Raw genomic sequence first — 24038 nt, forward strand, 5'->3', positions numbered from 1 at the left:
AAATGTAATTTGTTTTTATCTCCTTTTAAAATATAAGGAAGCTTGGTACAAAATATCAGACACCGGCTGCAATGGGATGATATATCTTTCAAATTAGATAAAAGAATATATATTTTGAGCTGATAATTGGTTCTAGAAGCGTTTAGAAATTAGAATAGGACTTCTAATATCAATAGGTTCCATTGCAAGTGTCTTATCTAAGACCCTATCTCTTAACCGTTAGATAAAATTAGTTCATTATTAAGATACAACTAAAAAAGAAATTCATCCAAATTCCTGCCATCTATATGTGCGCGAGTTGGAAGCATGAAAAATAAAAAGGAAGAGGCTGAATCCTTGTGATATATTATATATGACAAGTAAATAATGAGAACTTTATTAATTAAGGGATGACAACGTTGATGATTCCTTACAATAAACAATTGATTTGCTAAGCCCATCGAATGGTGACGGTTAGCTAGCCCTTATTCCTTGCACTTGCACATACACACGTACACTAATTCATAGCCTTATAAATTATTTTCATGTATATAGGATATAGCTAGCTTTGAGCAAAATAAAATAATAAAAGTATAGCTACGCAATTAATATTGCAATATCCTTATTCCTTATCGATCCAGTAGCAGTGATCTATCTGGTGCGTCATGATAATTAGTGTTCATGCATAGCTGCACATTCCTTTCTTTTCGTGCACGTGTTGTTGCAGCTGCCGCAGTTTTCCTTGTCCGACATCGGATTCACACAGTTACCTTCGCAGCAAATCTCTGCGTAATTGCATTTCCTCCCACACCTGCCGCAGTTCGCTGTGTCTGTGTTTCTGTCCACGCATTTCTTGTTGCAGCAATCCGGCCCTGCGCTGCCCGACGCCTGACAAACCTTAGGGTTTTTGTCGCAAGTCATGGCAGTCGGCCGGGAGGCAAGGAAGCGGCTTCTTAGAGAAGTGCTTTTTCCAAACTGGTTTTTGGTTTCGTCATTTGCATAAGTATTGTTTTCCTCGTTGAAAAATGATTCTTCTTCGTCTGGTATTGCAGAGAGAGTAGTGATGGCTGAAGCTATTAGCATGGCAAGAATTAGAAAAACCTTGAAGCGCAGAGGTTTTTCTGCATCGTGTACCCAACATAGAAAAAACAACGTTCGACCAGCTTCCTTTCGTTTACCTTGACTAATTGAGTTCTCCTTTGGAAAGAAACTTCTACATCCAACCTTTGAACCTCTCCTTTAGGCTTTTATATATTTTAGCATGGGAAAAGTGTAGTCGTCTATGTTACGTCTATGTTAGGAATTTATATTACGTCTATGTTAATCAGGATAGGTGCCGCAAATCGTGAGGTAGAAGTCTTGTAACTGAGCTGGTCTTTAGTTGGTTTGGGCTTTTCCTCCTTAAACTAACCTTCACATGGGCTTATATTAAGAAAAATACGATTTTAAGCAAAGCCCACGCCCAACTATAAAGAAAAAGAAATATTTCATGCCCAATGGTCACCCAAAGGAAATGGAAATGGGAAGACAAATGCCGACTCATCATTACTTGTTCTCCAATATGCTCATCTCTTCCGCAGCAAGCCACAAATGACAACAAATGACAAAGCAGCAGAAGCAGCATAACAAAAAAAATAAAAAGAGAAAAGACTGTTGTAAAAGAATAAACATGTGGAGCTCACTAACTATTCATTACTATTCATTTGGAGACTTTTGGTAGAGTTTGTCTGTCACGGGTGAATAGTGAATAGTGATGAATAGTGATTATTTCAGCCTATAAATAAGAAGAGAAACGGAAAGAGAAGAGAAGAAAAAAGAAGAGAGAAAGAAAAGAAGAAAAAGAAGAGAGAAAGAAAAGAGGAAAAGAAGAAGAGAGAAAGAGATAGGAAACGGGGAGAAGAAAAGGAAAGGAGGAAAGAGAGAAGAAAAGGAAAGAAGGAAAGAGAAGAGGAAAGGGAAAGGAGGAAAGAGAGTCAGGCAGAGAAGAGGAAGAGAAGGAAGAAATAGGGTGAGTGAGCAGAGAGAAAATTCAGTGAGCCTTACATATTGTAAACACTAAAGTTGTAGCCCTATTATTTTACATAGTGGAAAAGTTACTACTGCTGCTCTCCGGGGACGTAGGCATAGCCGAACCTCGTTAAATACTGTGTCTCATCTACTTTACGTGCAGCTCAATATTCGCACATATTCCAGGTCATTTTATAACACGTTATCAGCATGCATCCCGCTCCCTCTACTCAAGTTTCTCCAACTTATCCTACGAAACACACAACATCTATCATATGGTAATGAATAGTGGCAATAATTATTTGATTGTTCCATTTAATTACTACAATAGGCATTAATATAACTTATTTTTGCCGCTTCATCATTAATTGGCCTAGGAGTAGGGCCCTTCTTACTGTAAGCAAGCCTGAAAATTATGCAGATTGAATATCATCGACAAACAAATACCATTGCCTTTGAACCAAATATTATATATGAAGATACTAGTTAAGGACTTAATATTAATTGCACACTAAAAACAAAAAATTCTAAAAAGCACAGGTTGAAGCAATGACACTCTCAACCAAAAAACAAAGTAAACATCACTTCCCCAACGAAGCTTGGTTAAAGACCAAATAACATACTAGCTAAAAGACATGCATACTTTGAAGCAGTCAAAATTATTCATGCACCAAATTTAAAACAACCTGAAAATAAAAAACGAGAAGCCACTACCCAAGTATCGGAAATTTGTATAACTAACAAGCAAAATAGCAAAAGCATTGTGTGTTACTTGCAATTTTCTTATAAAGCCTCTGAAACAGCAGGAGTGTAGATCCCAAGGACAAAGGTAAACATATGTTTATATTCTTGCAAAAGTTATTAGGTTGTAAAACAATCCACCAAAAGAAGAGGAAATAACCCTTCCTTAATCTAGTTTAATACAAAATCTACACTTATTATATCAGAGAAGCAGAAGCACCAAACAAGAAGCGATTCAATTTCTTGTCATTTTAACAATCATTGCTTACTGATAGTATGTTCAAAAGGGGAAATTTTTTATATATAAAGAAAATAACCATGAAGTCCCTAATAAGAGTAATATAGGCCGAAGGTTAAAACATCAACCTCCTCTACAACACCAAGGGAATTACTAAATTAGATACAAAAATGGTATCCTCCAAACATGCTTTACATAGAGCAGCAGAAAACCTAGGAGAAACACGTTTGGAAAAGACAAATATTGAGCCAAAACATAAGATTTTACCTTGACTGAGTTATGGTCAATCTTTAGAGGCTTTGTATGAACTGCAACTTAATCAATTGAAACACATTTTTACAAATAACGAAGGGGGAAAAATCAGACATGAGAATTCATGAACAAAAGGGCAACTCTAATAACCACCACACTAAGCAAATGATACACAAAATGTGATAATTATAAAATGAATGTGATAATTATAAAATGCAGGTCAACATCCATACCAGCAACTAATTTGTCAAAGTCATCATGATATGGTGATAAGATATATATATATATATATATATATATATATATCTAGTACAAGTTTAGACTAGCAAAAAGAATTAATGCAATCAGTGATACATAAACAAATTAAACAACAAGTAGAGGGGGGGGGGGGGGGGGGGATTTGGACTTGTACTGATTCAGGTTGATGAATCAGACATCTTCTGTTTCTTAAAACTACCAATATATCTATCCACTAAAAGTGGAAGAGACAAGACAACTGCCTCACTCTCTTATACTCAAACCTTACAGATGGTCTCAAAATTGCATACTGCTTATAAAACATCGACAACTAGGGATGAGATTATATTGATAAAACTACAAAAACGTTCTCAAAACATCAAGGATCCAGTTCAACAGCTGCAAATATCAAGTCTAATTGTACAAAACAAGAAGAGCCACGAGATTCACAATTTGTAATGAATGAAAGCAAACCAAGAGCAACGCACTAAGTACCTATTTTAAGCATATCCATGGAGCTATTATGTAATATACGCACTAGTTACTTGGCATCAACCACTACACGGGCAATAGAATCCCCTGATAACCTAAATTGTAAACCAAAATTTCAAGCTAGCTAGTAATTAAAACAATGATGACAAAATTACTTGGGTAAATTTTAAGTGCATATGTAAAACAATGATGCCTAGCTACGACTACTCTGGTTGGGTTAGCGTTGCCTCCAACCGCGTCACATCTTCCACTCGTCATATCTATTTTTTGTATAGTTTTCAACATTTTATAGGGACTGTTTCTATTATCAGTCTCTAATAAAAGGTCCCTATATAAAATTTTTCTAGTAGTGACGTAAAGCAAATTAACATGCTTTACCAACAAAGCAGCGCAGGACCTGCACTTGAAGTTAAAGCAGGAACCATGGATCCATCTAGGACCTTAAACGACTGAGTTTTAGAGTAGAGTGGGTAACAGCTTCCATATCCAGATTGAACAAAAAAAGCACCATTTTTGAACACATCCCTTGAAGATCTCCATTTCCAATTATTCCAACGTCCTCCAGACTCTCTCTTTGTAGTCTGTTTTGCGTAAGCAGTTTCAGGCGCTATGAAGTAGTTCCCATCACTGAAAATGGTCGGGTTAGCGTTGGCTCCAACCGCGTCACATCTTCCACTCGTCATATCTATTTTTTGTATAGTTTTCACCTCTCCTGTTATAAGAGCTTTTCACCTCTCTTTTGTAAGAACTTTTTATGATCTTGCGTGATCATTAATGGCGGCACACCTTGTTGTCTTAATTTTGATGTTAGATCACTTCGTTATTGTAATGGCCTTTTGTAGTTAATGACTTTTTTTAACTAAATTATGAATGCAATCCCATAATTTATCCCCAAAAAAAAAAAAAAGGAGATACTTCATGGAAAACCATTACATGGCGTTGTTTAACACAAAAACAAACTTTAACCAAAATAAAATTACCAAATAAGGCAGGAAGTGGGTGTAGAGGTTCTCAGGCTCACATTAGTTAGCAATTGGCCTCATTCTTGGAGATTACGCAATTGTATCCAATGAAGCAATTGAAAAAGACAAATTATGTTTTCTCTTATTATGTTGAAGTTAAATATATTCTCTTATTATGTTTCCTTATTGGGTTTAAAATCTTACCAAATTAGTTGGGGCGCAAAATCATAGCCAAAGCCATAGTGCGGGCTCACATCTTTCATGTTCAACCAACTTGGAGTATTTTCAGAATTCTCAGGCCCAAGAAGGCTTTTTATTATATATATAATATACTTTTATAACAATGAGTCCAAGACCAGGTTTTGATAGCTGAACAGACTCTAGTGTCTCGAATCAAACTAACTTAACATCGAGTAGCCTACAAAATTTCTTAATAGTTAGTCATACGATGCGTTGCGTGCGGGTCTATATTGATTTAGCGTGCTTAGTTGGATTTATCCTGTTGTTAACCTCGACCACACATATGGATGGGCATTGGGAGCGGAAAATCGGAACACCAAACCAAATCTAATGAAAAAAAGGAAAAAAACTTATTGACCAAAAAATTTAACAAACTGAGACCAAACCGAATCAGATCAAACTGATTTTAATTTCGATTCAATACCGCACCAAACCAAACCGGTTGTGTATAATTTTTTTTTTTTTTTTACAAAATTATTTAAATCCAATGCTCCATTTTTAATTTTAGAACTAATATTTTTCCAAGTGCAACTTCAAAGCATCTCTCTTTGTATGAATTGGATCATTTGTTAATTTTCAAGCTAAAAAATAATTTTTTTTTGTTAGCATTAATAAAAATAATAATACGGTTCAAAACCAGAATCGATGAGAACCAAACAAGCCAATTTTTTTTAAAATTTCATTAATATCGAATAGAACAGAACCAGTTAAATAGTACCAATTTTAATTTGAGATGAGAATCGGACCGTGCCCGCCCTTACCCACACATGCTGGCAATGGCATGCATGATAGTTTTCATTTCAAAACCCTTAGAGGTCATTTGTGGTCCGAAAATGAAAATCATAATTGCAAAAGTATTTCAAAGAACCAAGATTTTTCATCCCAAATTCCTTGGACAAATAGTCATGTAAGCTTTTCATTCTTTTGGATAATTTCCTATCACAAATAGTCTTGTAATGCTTTTTGTTCTTCTAAAACATTTAAAATAAGAGAAATGTCCTTTTTTAATAAGGGAATTTTCCTTAATAAATGTAAATATTAAGAATTAAAATAATTAATCAACTATAAATAATAAGGTAAATTTATACTTTTTATTTAAAAAATAAAAACAAAATCAGATAATGGTCATATTTTTACCAAGGGACTAGTTATATATAATCATCCAAAACAAAACAAAAATTAAAATTAAAATTAAAAATAGGGGTCCAAGAAATAGGGAGATTCACTATTATACCCAATATATGGCCTAAATTATAAAAATACCCTATATAAAATGGACTTTAGAAACACACCCAAAACTCATTTACAACATAACAAAGAGGCTTTTAACTTCTTATAAATTACAAACTGTCATCAATTTCTTAAAACAAGCTCAACTCCAAAATCTCATAAAAATACTCAAAACACTCAATATGACATCAAAGTAATTTAATAATCAATACTAGCCTCTCTGCACGCGCTTCCGCGCATGCGAGAGGTTTTTTTTAAAAAAATTTTAAATTTATTTTAGAATTAAAAAAGATAATGGATATTTGTGTTCCATAAAAATAGGATCCATTATCTGAATTTTCTTTTAATTTTAATTTTTTTAATACGAAAAATTGTGAATTTACCATATTATCCTCATTTAATTAATAATTTCAATTCTTAATGTTTGCATTAACCAAGGGCATTTTCTGGTATTTTGAATGTTTCACCATTCTCTACCTTTTGCTTTATATATATAGATTAAATTCAATAAGGCAAGTTGTCATTTTTTAGGTTTTTTTCCGGTTTATTTATAGAAATTCAATAATATAGGATTTATCTATAATATTAGTGCTAAGAATGGGTATACCGCTAAATACCTCCAAGAAATATTGTGATATAGGCCTCGGGTCGTAGTCCAGGTCATGGAACGGAGCCCAGAGAAAGTAAGTATAAAACACGCCGAAGAAAACCTAGATGACCTTTGGCGTTGGAAGCTTGCAAATTGCAATCGGAAAGAACCTCAACAGGTCTGTTCCCCAATGTGAAACCCTTAAATTTATGTATCGTATGTATATTTTATGATTCTTTGCCTTCAATAATTTTCTCCCCTTCAGTTGATTTTTACCCTCTGTTCTTTAATATTCTGAACCAATCTATTCATCAATTCCCCAAACCCTAATCGATCCTTTGCATGTTAACTTTCCGTAAAAACCATCCAAGTCACAATGCATGTCTTGATCTACTGGTGTTCAATGTTGTTTTGTTGTTCCTAATTTGCAGAGATCAGTCGTAGTGGGAGTTTCGCCATGGCCGAAAGCTCTTGCAAGCTTGAAAATCATCTGGGTTCGTTTTCTTGTCTTTTTGTTTTTTGGGTTAATGATATAGGTTTTGCAATACCCGTATGCCGATATCATGTTTGGCCTTTTCATCTGTTTTCTTCTTTTGGTTTTTGATATTTTAGAAACGATGCGAGCAGAAGAGAACATTTCAGATCCAGCCCCAGTAAGAATTTTACTGAATCTTATTTGTTTACTTCCTTCCTAGGCAGGCATTCAGAGGAATTTTATGTTCTAATTTGAGTATTTATGCAGATGGTTGTGAAGAATGCTGCCGCTGCGGCTTCCCTAAGTGTCAGTCCTGACATTAATAAGATGAAGAAGAAGAAGAAGAGGTTTGCTACCAATTCCTTTAATTCTTTTGATTCGTATTGCCACAATAGTGGAACAAGAATAATGTTTGCCTTTTCATTTATTTATTTTTTATGTTCAGGAAACCGACAGTAGTAATATCTCCGGTTAGAGCTTTTCTTTTAGACACTTGGAATATGAGGCACGTGTGGAAGAATGCGGTGAGAATTTCATTGACTTAATTTGTTTTACTGCCTATGGCTATGTCATTCAGTGGAAATATATACTCTGTTCTAACTTGAGCCTCATGCATCTGATTGTGCAGAATGGTACAAGTAGTACTGAAAAACATATAGACCCTTGGCTTTTGAGGGAGACGGACCCAGATTGGGTACCAGTAAGAATTTCATAACATTAAATATGTTTACTTTGTATGGATGCATTCGATGGTTATACTTTGTTTTAATTTGAGCTTCCATGCAGGTGGCTGTGGAGAAGGATGCAAGGAGTGATATTGCTGAGATTGACGTGAAGAAGTTAGTTGCCAATTCAATTCCCTTGTACTTTAAGTATATCTTGATTTGATTTATTGCTATCATACCATGGAATAGAAATGTTCTCTTTTTGTTTGTGATTTTGATATATATATATATATATATATATATATGTATGTTCAGAAATCGTTCAGGAGAAACAGAAGCTGAATATATGTGTTTTTGTTACAAATAAAGTTGTGCATTTTAAAGTGTACATGCGGTTTATGCTTATATAGATTATAGATATGATGTATTCACCTGTTCATTTTGTGCATTTAGATGTACTTGCGTTATTACTACAAAGTCAAACTCCAAGTTCAATATGTGTTGGTAATTAACGTTATCTCAATTGAAGATTTTGTTTCTCTGACCGCAGGTACCTTGTCCCTAAGGATGCACTTCTTGGAGATTTTATTGCTTATGTTCGGATGTGGATCTTTCTAAAGAAAAGAAAACCTATATTTGTCTTCTTCAAAAACACTGTACCTCCAAAGGGTGAGATGCGCATGCAACTCCTTTTTTAAAATAGGCATATATATAATAATAGTATCTTCGTTCCCAACTCTCCTTTGTCTTTCAATGAATGTTACAGGTGCCACTTTGGGTGCAATTGATGAGGAAAATAAGGATGATGATGGATTTCTTCACATGACCTACAGTGGGAATGATACCTTCAGCTACAGTGGGAATGTTGTGACCTGTTGATTATTTATAGTTTATCCTCTTTATCTTAAGATCAATGGGCTAGTTTATTATGGTGCTATAAGTGTTTATGTTTTGATATCGCAAGGGATTTTCGTGTTAAAATATTTTAATGATTTGCTAGTGATCTTTATGTGGATTGATGTTGGATGAGGGAATTCCAATGTCATTTGGTTGCCATGGTTGCCTTTCAGTTAAAAGCTTTATCGGGTTTTGCATTTGATCAATCTCCAACAATAGAGTGCCCCAAGAACCGAACCATATACTATGTAAGAAATAAATAAATAGAAAAGTTGATATAGATCCTAGTTCTTATTGAGGAGTTGGGTTTGATTCTTAGATTTTGTGATTTTGATACAAGTCTTTTGACTTTTGTTCTATATACGATTACATTCATTTTTAAATATTTTCTTACGTATTCTTTTTATTCATTTATTTTTTAACTTTTGTTCTATATATGATTACATTCATTTTTAAATATTTTTTAACGTATTCTTTTTATTTATTTATTTTTTAAATTATTTTTGTTTCAATGTTGCCTATTATAATTTGAATCAGATAATAGTCATTTATGTCATAATAATTAGCTATTAACAATGTTTGCCATTGAATAGAAAAAAATATATAGCAAACATATCCCAAAAATCACATTTTTACGTACAATCATGCAACTTCGAACTCTAAATGTTTTGACAAAGGAAAAAATGCATTTGTTTATGGTGTAGGTATATTGTCTTAGTGCCTATTGCATAGGTACATATGTGGTTTTTTTTTTTCTTCATATTTTCGATAATGTGTAATTTATGTTCTAATTTTTATAGGTTACATAAAATTTTATTTGTCTATTTGTCTATTTTTGGCGTATGCTATTTTCCATAGCATGTTTTATGAGCTAGCTATATACATTATTTGGGTTTTCCCAATTTCTTTGCAAATTGCAAACAAAAGTCGTCCCACCAACTGATAAGTAAAGGTAGCTACACTTGTCGCATTGTTCGATTTTATCTGGGGCGTCAATATAGACTTGAGTCATGACCATACAAATTACAATTAAGATGCCAGAATGCCTTACAACTAAATTCCTTATACGTACAGTACGTACCAAACTGAAATGTATTATATAATAAAATAAATGTAATTGTTTTTATCTCATTTTTACGTGACTACTTATTGTAAAGGTATAGTTATATTTATATGAGATTGAGGCATTAATTTGTCTGACCTGCTTTTCTCTTCTCTTATAAGTCTATGATTTTTTTTGATGATTTAATTACAATTGTGCAGATTATGGTCAACAAGTGAATTTAATTACAATAGCACATCAAAATATTTTCTTCAATATTCTTCACCCAATAAATACAAAATAGCACCAAAGTCAGCCAATAAACCATTTTCAATATTTTAGTTAGTTCTATTACTTCTAACTTCCCCACCTATTTGCATCCAAATCAAAACATTCAACAATGGACTTTGTACCTCTGCAGCATTTCTTGCTCCTTAATGGTTGTTTATTCATCATCTTCCAGCATGTATTCCGCTCCCTCTACTCAAGTTTCTCCAACTCATCCTACGAAACACACAATATCCATCATATGGTAATGAATAGTGGCAATAATTATTTGATTGTTCCATTTAATTACTACAATAGGCATTAATATAACTTATTTTTGCCGCTTCATCATTAATTGGCCTAGGAGTAGGGCCCTTCTTACTGTAAGCAAGCCTGAAAATTATGCAGATTGAATATCATCGACAAACAAATACCATTGCCTTTGAACCAAATATTATATATGAAGATACTAGTTAAGGACTTAATATTAATTGCACACTAAAAACAAAAAATTCTAAAAAGCACAGGTTGAAGCAATGACACTCTCAACCAAAAAACAAAGTAAACATCACTTCCCCAACGAAGCTTGGTTAAAGACCAAATAACATACTAGCTAAAAGACATGCATACTTTGAAGCAGTCAAAATTATTCATGCACCAAATTTAAAACAACCTGAAAATAAAAAACGAGAAGCCACTACCCAAGTATCGGAAATTTGTATAACTAACAAGCAAAATAGCAAAAGCATTGTGTGTTACTTGCAATTTTCTTATAAAGCCTCTGAAACAGCAGGAGTGTAGATCCCAAGGACAAAGGTAAACATATGTTTATATTCTTGCAAAAGTTATTAGGTTGTAAAACAATCCACCAAAAGAAGAGGAAATAACCCTTCCTTAATCTAGTTTAATACAAAATCTACACTTATTATATCAGAGAAGCAGAAGCACCAAACAAGAAGCGATTCAATTTCTTGTCATTTTAACAATCATTGCTTACTGATAGTATGTTCAAAAGGGGAAATTTTTTATATATAAAGAAAATAACCATGAAGTCCCTAATAAGAGTAATATAGGCCGAAGGTTAAAACATCAACCTCCTCTACAGCACCAAGGGAATTACTCAATTAGATACAAAAATGGTATCCTCCAAACATGCTTTACATAGGGCAGCAGAAAACATAGGAGAAACACGTTTGGAAAAGACAAATATTGAGCCAAAACATAAGATTTTACCTTGATTGAGTTATGGTCAATCTTTAGAGGCTTTGTACGAACTGCAACTTAATCAATTGAAACACATTTTTACAAATAACGAAGGGGGAAAAATCAGACATGAGAATTAATCACCACACTAAGCAAATGATACACAAAATGTGATAATTATAAAATGCAGGTCAACATCCATACCAGCAACTAATTTGTCAAAGTCATCATGATATGATGATAAGATATATATATATATATATATATCTAGTACAAGTTTAGACTAGCAAAAAGAATTAATGCAATCAATGATACATAAACAAATTAAACAACAAGTAGAGAGGGGGGATTTGGACATGTACTGATTCAAGTTGATGAATCGGACATCTTCTGTTTCTTAAAACTACCAATATATCTATCCACTAAAAGTGGAAGAGACAAGACAACTGCCTCACTCTCTTATACTAAAACCTTACAGATGGTCTCAAAATTGCATACTGCTTATAAAACATCGACAACTAGGGATGTGATTATATTGATAAAACTACAAAAACGTTCTCAAAACATCAAGGATCCAGTTCAACAGCTGCAAATATCAAGTCTAATTGTACAAAACAAGAAGAGCCACGAGATTCACAATTTGTAATGAATGAAAGCAAACCAAGAGTAGTGCACTAAGTACCTATTTTAAGCATATCCATGGAGCTATTATGTAATATACGCACTAGTTACTTGGCATCAAGCACTACACGGGCAATAGAATCCCCTGATGACCTAAATTGTAAACCAAAATTTCAAGCTAGCAAGTAATTAAAACAATGACGACAAAATTACTTGGGTAAATTTTAAGTGCATATGTAAAACAACGATGCCTAGCTACGACTACTCTGCTTTCAATATATGTAAATTCCAATTTCCATTATGACCAAAACCCACTTCTCAGTTTTGTTTTTCTTTTGAAAGATTAATTGGTTCCTGATTGAATCACCCCGAAACTAATGTCTTGTTAATTGATCCTTGGTTCCAAATATGTAGCATATGTTACAATTAATTAACTAAATCCCCCCACAGTTGTCTAGCTAGTATAGTTCATGCAACCCATGATTTTAATACAGACAAAATCACAGGTGGCAATAAAAGAGAAAATCAGTAACAAATCAAATGCACAAGAACAGAATAGTAGAATACCTTCCCTATTATTTCTCTCCCCTTTTTCTTTCAATTTCCTATACTAGCAACAATAACATCAAAACCAAAAATACAGCAATAGCATAACAAAAAAAATAGTCCATATATAAAAAACCGACAAATTAAACCAGTCCAAAAACACCAAATCAGAAACACCCAAACATCGAAAGCTTAGGGATTTTCATACCTTCGATTAAAACCCAGAGAGGCAAAGAGATCCGAGAGAGAAGAGGCTCTGAGTAAGATTGAGAGAGAGAAGATGGAGGAGGTGGATCGAGAGTTGAGAGAGAGAACGAGATAGGGTTGATAGAGTGAGGAGTGAGAGTGAGAGTGCGAGTGAGAGTGAGAGCGAGACTTGCTTGCCTGAAGAAAAAAAGAAAATTGAAAACCAAAATTTGAGAGGGTATACAGCTGTCAAAATTTTAGATGACAAAAGAGGGGTACAAAAAGAATGAATGGTGTAGACAATGTAATGTACATGTATCAAGTCTTTAGTTGGCACTGTCTTTGTGTTGGTTCGTGTCTTACTGGAAATGATGGAGGGTTTTAGGCATGGTTTTCAATTTTTCCGTGCTTTATTCTCTACTTTATTCAAAATAATTAGTTATAAAAATTATTAATCCGTATCCAACAACATTTTATAGGGACTGTTTCTATTATCAGTCTCTAATAAAAGGTCCCTATATAACATTTTTCTAGTAGTGACGTAAAGCAAATTAACATGCTTTACCAACAAAGCAGCGCAGAGGACCTGCACTTGAAGTTAAAGCAGGAACCATGGATCCATCTAGGACCTTAAACGACTGAGTTTTAGAGTAGAGTGGGTAACAGCTTCCATATCCAGATTGAACAAAAAAAAGCACCATTTTTGAACATATCCAATTATTCCAACGTCCTCTAGACTCTCTCTTTGTAGCCTGTTTTGCGTAAGCAGTTTCAGGCGCTATGAAGTAGTTCCCTTCACTGAAAATGGTCGGGTTAGCGCTGCCTCCAACCGCGTACATCTTCCACTCGTCATATCTATTGTTGGCCACATGAGCATACCCAAACCCTGTTATTTTGTTTTTGTTTTTTCACACAAGAAAAACAATAACATAAGATATTATATATTCTTCTTTTATATTATAATAATTTGAATTCATTCTTAGAGTAGTTTAAACTACCGCTTGTAAAAAAAAAAGTATATATAATACTAAATAGCTAGCTCCCCCTCACCGTGGCATCCTTTCAATCAGGCCAGCCCCAAAACGGTTAAAGGCTATTGTGACTTTCATACCTTCATCTGCACTAAAATTATCATTGTGTCCAAGCAGCATCACCTGAAAAGCCACAACTTCGTTATTTTATAGATCAAAATAATATGTATTTAAGATACTTTGTGTATGGTTACCTTATCATGCTGAGAGAAATAGTTGTCAGTGATGGTGACGGCAGTGGAAGCATGGGTGACATCAATGAGGCCATCGCTGCTACGTGCTAGGAAGCAATGGTCAACCCAAACATGCGAAGTGGCATCTCCATCGCATCCTCGCCGGTGCCCTACCTAACATTTCCACCCTTCCCTGGCTTACAATCATGAATACTTATTCCATGTATAATCACATCACATGGCTAACGCCTGCACCGTTATGCATGGTCCGTAGGCAATTTCCACTTTAGCTCCTCGACCATCTATGGTTTTAAAGCTGTTCATAATGAGCTTATTTTTTAGTGTGATCACCATATCCTTGGCAAAGACGATCCACAGCCGCTGCGTTTCGATCACCCCGTAGCGGAGTGAGCCAGGTTGAGGGTTTACGTGGTCATCCTATGAGGTGGTGACAATGTAAGTACTCCCATATTTTTCCTCCCACCACGTCTTGGCCAAAGCCTACTGCCCAGTTGGCCAAAGTGCGGCGGTTAGTGGCCCAATTGGAATTGGAGCTCAAACATAAATCGACTACGTTTATGGTGGTTTTTGGGGTGGTGGTGGTGTAGTAGCCCGGTGAATAGGCTTGAGATGTTGGAGCAATATAGTAAGTTAGAAAACATGAGAGCAATATGAGACGGGATAAGGAGGCCATGGCTTAACTAATTAGTAATTACTATGGGGGTGATCAAGACAAGGAACACAGTTAGGAGGATATATAGAGAGAATTAAATAGAATGGTTGATAATTAATGAGAAGAGAAGATGGTGCACACGATTTAAATACATAATGACCCAAAAACAACATACAATCAAATACATAAATGACTAAAGTAATAAATATAGATGGATCTATATTATATACATAATATTTCTATGCACAGTCGCACATTCCATTGTCACAAGAAGTGCCTTCCTTGCAGTGGTTGGAGCACTTGCCACAGTTTTGATTGTGAGACATTGGATTCACACAATGAGCGTTGCAGCATATCTCTGAGCTGATGCATCTCTTCCCAAAAGAACCACAGTTGGATATGTCTGTCCTCAAATCCACACAATTTTTGCTGCAGCAATATGGCCCTGCACTGCCTTCAGTGGCTCTACAAGCAAGAGGGTTTTGGTCGCATCCACCCCGACCTGGAGACGACTGAGAAGCAAGGAACCGGCTTGTTGACGATCCCGGCCTGAAGAATGCTTCTCTTTGGTTTGGTACCGTTGCAGAGAGAGTAATGGCTGAAGCCATAATAAGCATGGCTATCATAAAGAAAACTTGGAGAGATTTCATCATCATGTAATATACAGCTAGGCTAGCTAGTATACGTTGTGTGTGTATGAATTCGAAGAAAAGAGATCAAAGTATATATGACTGCTTAACTTGGATGAAGAAGCATGCAGGCTAGAAAGAGCTATAAATAGAGAGACGGAGAAGAATCAATATTGAAGCCCTAGGGTTGATAATTGATAGAGGAATATTATTGCATGGCCTAATTCATTTCAAGGGGCACAAAACGTAAACTCAGCAAACAAAGTTGGGCTTCCGAAGAATATATTAGTTATACTCGAATTAGGTGAATATGAACAAGAAACATGCATAAAACAACTTAGAGAGAATGAATATTATTGATGAAGAAACATGCAGGTTAGGCAAGCTGCTTATTTACTTGGGCTCATGCATAATTTGCTGCTAATTAACACAAAGTCATGACTCTGGAATTCGCGTTGCTATCATTAGTGAAAATAAATATATAATTACAGATCACAAACCCATATTCTTATTTCAAGGGTCCAAGAAACCAAACTAGTAACCAAACTAACCATGATGGCATGATGCATGCGCTGATTAATTAACTAGCTAATAAAGAATGTTGTTAGCAGGGATGTCTCATTTCTTTAGTTTAAAGATTTGGCATATGCTGTTTTAGCAAGTATAATTAATTCATTTTTTATTTTTTATTCAGCCTCTCCCATTTCTTTGCGAATCAAAAGTTGTCCCACTTGTCCCATTGTTGGGTTTTATCCGGGGCGCCAATAACGAACCCATAATGCCTTTTTCTTACAAATAAATTCATTTTTATGTGTTACCTGAAAAAGAAAAAAAAGAAAAAGAAATCCTCTTTATGTAGATTTACGGTAGCAGACTGAATTTTTTTGGGGTAAAATCCACACATTGAATCAACCGCAACGATTGACAAAGGATCAGACTAGATCTGTTAATTTGGTATACCATACTAGAGAAGAGGTAATTTTGTTCGTGTTGTAAAACCACAAAAACGATCTCGACTTCTTGAATGAGTTTTTACAGTTCAACTTGTATGTAATAGTACAAATACGAGGTCATTTGGCATTGGCATCAGTGGTAAATATTTCGCTCTTGGAAAATAGAATCTAGCTTTTTCAGTTTGTTTCCATGTTTTGGTTGTTAGAGATTTTTATCTTAAGTTTTGCATATCAATATATTAGATACCTCTTTGCCCCTCTATTCATTATCATTTAATTTTAAGTTATATGATTGAATGTTATTATGATAACAAAACATGTTATTTATACGTATTCCACACACATGGGTGTGACATGTACAGAGTATTTGGTTCACATCGGAAAATATTGTCCATCAAATTATGATGATCATCAATACCTAGCCCTTGTTTGTAAAAATTTCAAGCCTTAGTCTTAACCCATTTCAAGTATAGATAATTTTTCATTGATAATTATTTTGAGCAAGACATTGTCAAAAACGTATATCTTAATTAGTCTCCAAAACAAATACATAAAACATTATCCCTTATTGCAATAGTAATATATGTAGCTGAATCTGCGATATTCCTTATCGTCATTATGAATTTCTAAGCATAGCCGAAACGCACATGAACCGCCTTCCTTGCAATGGTTGTCGCAGCCTCCAGAGTGTGTCCAGTCAGACATTAATTGGGTTCACAAGATGACCTTTGCAACATGTCTGAGAGTGATGGCTCTTCACCCCACATCTCTCTAATAAAGATAAAGCCCACTACATCTCTGTGAGAGAGATTGTTCACAAATTGATATTCCAAATTTAAATATATATATATATATTTTTATTAGTACAAGTAAAATTCCTTTTGAAATTTGCCACTTATGCATTTAGTTTTCACCAGCTGTTGGCTTTGGTAATTTTCAAAAAGGAATTTTACTTGTACTAATGCATAAAGTGGCAATTCATAAAACAAGTCGTTCTGCCCATTAATACGTACATAATACATATCATGGAGATCTTTATCACTCTTTTTTGACTCTGACTCTGACACAGAGAGAGAGAGAGAGAGAGAGAGAGAGAGAGAGAGAGAGGGCGAATCTTTGGCTGGCAATTCGGTCAGTTGAATAAACACAATATACTAATTCAGATAGATCAAATATGGTTAATTAGTGACCAATATAGCGTTGATTCAACTGTTAATTAATACTACATGTGGAAAGTCTCCAAAAATGATGTGTTAATTACTACCAAAAATTATATAAGTAGGGTTTGATCACAAGAATTAGGTTATAATACTTGTTAAATCTGTTCATGATCAATTAAAACTTTCAAAAGTAGAATATTATATGCACTTGCACTACTACTACTACTAGGTGCAATTTTTCCTTTTGTAGGGCATGATCGGTATTTAGTTGCTACCTTAACTTATCTATTAAAGAAATTATTATCCTTCATAATATTAAACATTTCTCATTATCGTTAATATTGTTTAGTACTGTAATTTTCACCAAAAACAGAAAATTAAAAAAAAAAAAACTCCATGCCATCCATGATCCATCCAAGGTAAAAATACTCCATGGTATGGTAAGTTGGTAACCCACCACATGAGGTTTAACCGAAATCAAATTACCATACTTTTTCTTTGGTCAATAACTTACCATTACCATTCATTTCTTTGTCAATAATTTACCATTCTTTAACCGACAGTGAATTACTAAAGTGGGGGTAGAGGTTCTCTCAGGAGCACATTAATAGTAACTTAGCAGGGGACTAGACTTGAAGACCACGCAATTGATTTTGAAAAAGAAAAAAAAACGACTACGGCGGAGCAGTTGCAACTTGCAGGAAGTTAATGAAGGTGGGTAACAGACTCAAGGACTGGAGAATGATTACATTCCGAATACAAACAGTGATTTCTAACAGTTGGGGTCCCACAACGCGGACTTTTCCTGTACAAGCCAAAATCAAAACAGATATCGGCTGATTCGTCCAAAAAAAGAAAAGAAAAAGATATCGGCTGATTTTTTATAAAAATTTTAGCGCAAAACGTATATTGGCTCAGGGGCGGAGGGAGCTAAGGCCAGGGTCTCACTTTTCTTAGCCTAATTATATAAAATGTTAAAGTACCCTTTTTCTTTTTTTTTCTTCTCTCTTTTTCACATTATTATTACTCCTTCTAAATCTCTTTTATTGTCTTCTTTTGACTCTAAATGTTGTAGTAATAAATTACAATCAAAATTTTTTAGTATGTATATTTAACAAAATACATTTAATTTGAATCATTATCTTTTACTTGTATTAATGATGAATGGATAGGTTATGTGATATATAAAATAATAGAGTATAGTAATTAAATTTAGGAATTTTGTATCAATTAAAAAATTAATTCAAAAATGATTCAACTCAATTAAGCAACGGTGGGTTAATATGTTCAAGATCAATTAAAGCTTTCAGAAGTAGAATATTAGAATTTGGGAATTGATTAATTGATACTGGGAAAAGAACAGAGGGTAAAAATCAATTAATGGCAAAGAATCATATGTATATACATACGAATACGACATGTTAAAATGGGCAAAGAATCATATGTTAGAATTTGTTAATCTGTTAATTACATGTCGTTTTGTTCTGTCCATTAATCCAAACGACATGTTAAAATGGGCCAAATAATAACGCTAGATTTCTGAGTGATGTGTTTTAATCTTCACCGTTGGTTGGAACTTGAAAGCAACGGTTAAGATGTGCAACAGAAACCCACCTGTTTATAAACCTCCTCTGTTCTTGCATGGAAAAAGGTACGAAAAATGTCGACTTTGTTTCAGCAGAAAGAAATGAAATTGGTATACTCAATGTCCCTCAACCATCCTCTTGATTCTTTATTCTTTTGGTTTCACTCTACTTCGTCACTGATTTTGTTTATCTGTTTCTTGGTAAGTATTTTGAGCATGCTACAGGACAGTTTGGGGGGTTGAACTTAGACCACCGTACTGGGTTGGAGGGTGTATCACAGCAAGATGAAAGTCAACATGTAAGCGGGGTTTTGCTGGGTAGGCCTGAAGAAGAGGATGATGTGAAATCACTGTTCTTGCATGGAAAAATGGTACCAAAGATGTCAACTTTCGTTTTGCAGAAATATATTGTTGTTGATTCTTGAATATTTTTGGTTTCACTCTTGGTCACTGATTTTGTTTATTTGTTTTCTGGCAAGTATTTTGAGCATGCTACAGGACAGTTTGGGGGGTTGTACTTAGACCACCGTACTGGGTTGGCGCCTGAAGAAGAAGATAATGTGAAATCACTGTTCTTGCATGGAAAAAGGGTACGAAAAATGTCGACTTTGTTTCAGCAGAAAGAAATGAAATTGGTATACTCAATGTCCCTCAACCCTCTTCTTGATTCTTTATTCTTTTGGTTTCACTTTACTCCGTCACTGATTTTGTTTATCTGTTTCTTGGTAAGTCTTTTGAGCATGCTACAGGACAGTTTGGGGGGTTGCACTTAGACCACCGTACTGGGTTGGCGCCTGAAGAAGAAGATAATGCGAAATCACTGTTCTTGCATGGAAAAATGGTACAAAAGATGTCAACTCAATCCTCATCTTGATTCCTGAATTGTTTGTTTAACTTTGCTTTGTCACTGATGTTTGTTTTGTTTGTTTTTTGGTAAGGATTTTGATAGATCAACTACTTGGGTAAATATAAATGCTGATGAAAAATGTGACTCTACTTCACATAATGTGGATAGGAATGTATTAGAAAAACCAAAACGTAACCTGTTTGATTTTGAGGAGAGAAGAAAATTGATCGATGCCCAGAAGAATATCAATCTTCTTTTGAAGCCTGGGATATAAAAACTATGTGGAGTCCTTGAACTCTCTGTATGAATTTGATTTACCTGCTAACAATATTTTATTTTCAATTTTGTTCTTATGTGCTGACTTAACTCAATATTCCATGAATACATCTTAGTAAAAGACAGTTCTCTATTTTAATGATATCTTGATTGATGTTACTATTATGCAGGATCTTGTCAAGGTTATGGTCGAAAAGCTTCTTGAATACGTAATGAATAATCACCACTTAAATACAGAACCAGCAACAACATTGCAGGCATTACAGATAGCTCTGGTTAGAATTGATTTCCCTTTTCATGCACTCATGTTTCAGTACCTTCTTTTGGTGTGTTCTTAAGGAAATGGATTTGTCCCATGCTGAATTGTAAAGTTCTTAGATGCATGGTTTCTTTTTATGTTTGCCTGCAATACTCATATTTCTTTTTTATTCTGAAATGATTTTGGATGTTTTGGTCGACAATCAACCTCTATAGTAGTTTGGTACGAAAGATGTCAACTTTCGTTTTGCAGAAATATATTGTTGTTGATTCTTGAATATTTTTGGTTTCACTTGCTTTGTCACTGATTTTGTTTATTTGTTTTCTGGTAAGTATTTTGAGCATGCTACAGGACAGTTTGGGAGGTTGTACTTAGACAACCGTACTGGGTTGGCGCCTGAAGAAGATAATGTGAAATCACTGTTCTTGCAGAAAGAAATGAAATTGGTAAACTCATGTCCCTAAATCCTCCTCTTGATTCCTGAACTGTTTGTTTCACTTTGCTTTGTCACTGATGTTTGTTTTGTTTGTTTTTTGGTAAGTATTTTGAGCCTGCTACAGGACAGTTTGTGGGGTTGTACTTAGACCACCGTACTGGGTTGGAGGGTGAATCAGAGCAAGATGAAAGTACAGATGTAAGCGGGGTTCCTGAGGACATGGACTTGAGTGACAATGGAGATGGAGAGGATGACATGGATTTGAGTGACATTGGAGATGGAGAGGATGATACTGTGGATGAAGGAGGTGGTGATACTGAGGATGAAGGAGGTGGTGATACTGAGGATGAAGGCGCAGATGGTGATGAATTTGGTTTCAATGATGGAGGTGACGACTCCTCCGATGGTGGTCCTATGTCACTACCCATTATGCTAGTAGTAACATCGCCTCCACGTAAGGATCGGATAGGATTTGTGCGTAATTACTTTGACTGTGGCAGCGTACATGCCCTAGAACTACGGGTGAAGGGTGTCCTCAGACGAGAGTTGAACAGAGATAATTACCGCATCAGCTACTTTAAACACGGGCCAATAGAAGTAGACATAAGTGGAATGTCGTGGGGTGAGGTCATAGAGTCTGAGTTGCAAGGTGCTTTTGCCCACGACGATCTAGACCCCGGACATGATGCAGGAGCTTCTTGTAGCAGGCCCAAGAGGAAGCGCGAAGAGCCAACTTATCTCAAGGATTATTACACCTACTAGTTTCTTAGTTACTGTTTTGGAGCAAAGGATGCTTTATAATACGGTGATTGATGCTTTATCATACAATGATGCTTTTTGGAACAAAGGATGCTTTATACTATGGTGATTGATGCGTTGAAATACAATGATGCTTTTGAATTACTATATTAATCAAAATTGTCCTTCTGATCACTTCTAAGGTTATGGTATTCTTTCCGTTCAATAATTCTATGCACAACTAAAGTGCCTTGTAATTTTGCAGCTCTTGTAGTTGTTGTAGCCTGTAATTATTTTTTCTCCGAGATTAATCTTCACCATGTTCTGCCATGGGTAAGCATTGATGTTGGCACCAAAGTCATGACAAACCATGACTGAACTTGGTAATGGCCAAACGCAAAGGGTGTAAACCAGAGACCTTGAATTAGTCGGTATCCTTTAACTTGTTGGCTTTGTGATACAACTAAAGGTTAGCATATGTTACCAATTTGATCATCTTTGCCTATCTGTAAAGTTAATATTACCAATTTGGTTTTGCTTTCTTCATGGCTGTATACCAATTTGGTCAGTTTGATTGGAAAAGGAAAGGCCGAGTTGGGTTTGAAATCTTAATTTATTGTTGGTTGATTTACTAAATAGCTGAAGAGATGGCTCGGCTTAGATTTTGTGATTAATTAATACCATGGCAATGGTTTTGGTTTTGGTTGGATTGAAAGTAAACGCAAACATGAGAGGATCTTTAGGAAAATCTATATATAATTGAACAAGAGACAATATATGAAAAGAAGGGATCTTTAATTAGATTAACAGTATTGTTGGCTATGATGGAGAAAAAAGGACATACAATATATGTGGAATGCTCTGTTGTTCCAAAATAGTGTGCACAAAGTTTATGCGCAGTTGAGAATTACAATCAAGTGTGAAATCTGCATAAGTACCGATCTTCATTATATTTCGACGAATAATGGAACATGCATACCAACAAATTAAGATGCACAAACTCATGTGGAGGAGAAAAGAATCACCCCCATTATCCAGCGATCAAACTAAGGCATTGGCACCAGAAACAATCTCCAATATCTCTCCTGTGATTTTGGCCTGGCGCTGCCTGTTGTAGACCCTGGACAAGTTCTTCTTCAACTCCACTGCATTATCAGTTGCATTGCTCATAGCACTCATTCTAGCAGCAAGCTCACTGGCTAGTGACTCTTGCAATGCCCTCAAAATCTGACTGTTGAGGTACAAAGGCAGCAAAGCATCAAGAATCTGAACTGGATCCTGCTCGAATTGCAAAACCGGTGTGAAATCCACGGTTGTTGTCCTCACCACATCTCTCTCTACAGTCAACTTCCCTTCCTTTGTTGTCAACCTGAAGAACTCATCGTCGGCAGCATCCACACACACACCATTAATATCACAAATCTCTCCTTTTGGTGAGAGTGGAAGCAAGGTATGAATCACAGGGTCAGACTTAACCAACGACACGAATTTGGTGTACAAAAGCTCAACTTTGTCAACTTCTTCACTCACAAAGAGGGAGAACACATCATCTGCAATGGCCTGTGCTTCTTTGGCAGTTGGGAGGTTGGTTCCCTCAAGAAACTTATCAACTGGAATGTAAGGCCGCCTTAGAAAATAAGAGTTACCCTTTTTGCCAACGCTGATGATCGTGTATTCGAGACCAAGAGCCTTCAATTCAGATATTCTTCTCTCAGCTTTCTTGATAATTGAATTGTTGAAACCTCCACAAAGACCACGATCGCCGGTTATGACAACAAGAGCAACTTTCTTGACAGGCCTAACATTGGTCAGAGGAGCATCTATGTCTTCCACTTGGAGCTGCTCATTGATGTTGTAAAGAACTTCCACAAGAGTTTCCGAGAAGGGTCTTCCATTAACGACAGCTTCTTGAGCTCTGCGGACTTTGGCAGCTGCCACAAGCTTCATAGCCTCAGTGATCTTCTGGGTGTTCTTTACAGAATCAATACGTTCTCGAAGCTCACGGAGACCGCAGTGAATCGGGGACACAGAAGACGATCTTGAGGGGCTGGCAGGGAGAGAGTTTTGTGAAGGAAGCTGAAAAGGGCTGATAAAAGAACGGCAGGAGAGCGAGGAGGTGTCAGAAAGGGCAGGTTTTGAAGACACCCACATTGTCAAATTTGAACAAGACATGGTTTTAATGGGGCTTCTGAATCTCTGAAATGGAGGGAAGAAACGCTGCTGAGGAGGAACAGAGAAGAGGGTCTGATATGTGAGGTTTGGTTTCTTTTAGGTTGTTTTTTGGGTTTGTCAAGTTTTATCTTCATGTGAGTACTTCTGGTGTATGGAGGCAAATAGTGGGAATGAGTGGAGGGAGGAGGAGGAATTGGATGAGGTTTTGGGATAAGGATTTTGACCGTTGGTGATCGC

At 35.5% G+C, this 24038-nt stretch overlaps 2 protein-coding genes, 1 long non-coding RNA gene and 1 pseudogene across 4 annotated transcripts; 1 reads left to right on the forward strand and 3 right to left on the reverse strand.

Moving 5' to 3' along the window:
* Positions 4311–14767, reverse strand: LOC18779637 (annotated as a pseudogene).
* Positions 7036–9291, forward strand: LOC18779978 (autophagy-related protein 8c). 2 transcript variants are annotated; one of them, XM_020561964.1, is made up of 9 exons: positions 7036–7145; positions 7399–7461; positions 7580–7620; positions 7710–7789; positions 7888–7966; positions 8071–8142; positions 8229–8281; positions 8658–8776; positions 8874–9291. In XM_020561964.1, the coding sequence occupies exons 2-9, from the start codon at positions 7425–7427 to the stop codon at positions 8984–8986; spliced, it is 594 nt and encodes a 197-aa protein (XP_020417553.1). In that variant the 5' UTR covers positions 7036–7145; positions 7399–7424; the 3' UTR covers positions 8987–9291. The 2 variants fall into 2 exon arrangements, with proteins under 2 accessions (XP_020417553.1, XP_020417554.1); XM_020561965.1 differs by having other exon boundaries at positions 8071–8136.
* LOC109948557 lies at positions 9767–12983 on the reverse strand. The gene is made up of 2 exons (XR_002271197.1): positions 12892–12983; positions 9767–10550 (listed from the first exon to the last, which is right to left on the reverse strand). It is a non-coding gene; the product is annotated as an uncharacterized LOC109948557 (long non-coding RNA).
* On the reverse strand, positions 22406–24007 carry LOC18781308 (ATP synthase gamma chain, chloroplastic). The gene has a single exon (XM_007211385.2). The coding sequence runs from the start codon at positions 23799–23801 to the stop codon at positions 22671–22673; it is 1131 nt and encodes a 376-aa protein (XP_007211447.1). The 5' UTR covers positions 23802–24007; the 3' UTR covers positions 22406–22670.

This window comes from Prunus persica, chromosome G4 (assembly GCF_000346465.2).
Source record: "Prunus persica cultivar Lovell chromosome G4, Prunus_persica_NCBIv2, whole genome shotgun sequence".
Lineage (NCBI taxonomy): Eukaryota > Viridiplantae > Streptophyta > Magnoliopsida > Rosales > Rosaceae > Prunus > Prunus persica.

What these genes read in the sequence shown, in the direction of transcription:
- LOC18779978 (XM_020561964.1), top strand. Translation starts at nt 7,425, where the DNA reads ATGGCCGAAAGCTCTTGCAAGCTTGAAAATCATCTGG. An exon ending in ATGAAGAAGAAGAAGAAGAG is followed by an intron (nt 7,790 to 7,887) that starts GTTTGCTACCAA and finishes TTTTATGTTCAG; the next exon opens with GAAACCGACAGTAGTAATAT. An exon ending in CGGACCCAGATTGGGTACCA is followed by an intron (nt 8,143 to 8,228) that starts GTAAGAATTTCA and finishes GCTTCCATGCAG; the next exon opens with GTGGCTGTGGAGAAGGATGC.
- LOC18781308 (XM_007211385.2), bottom strand. Translation starts at nt 23,801, where the DNA reads ATGTCTTGTTCAAATTTGACAATGTGGGTGTCTTCAAAACCTGCCCTT.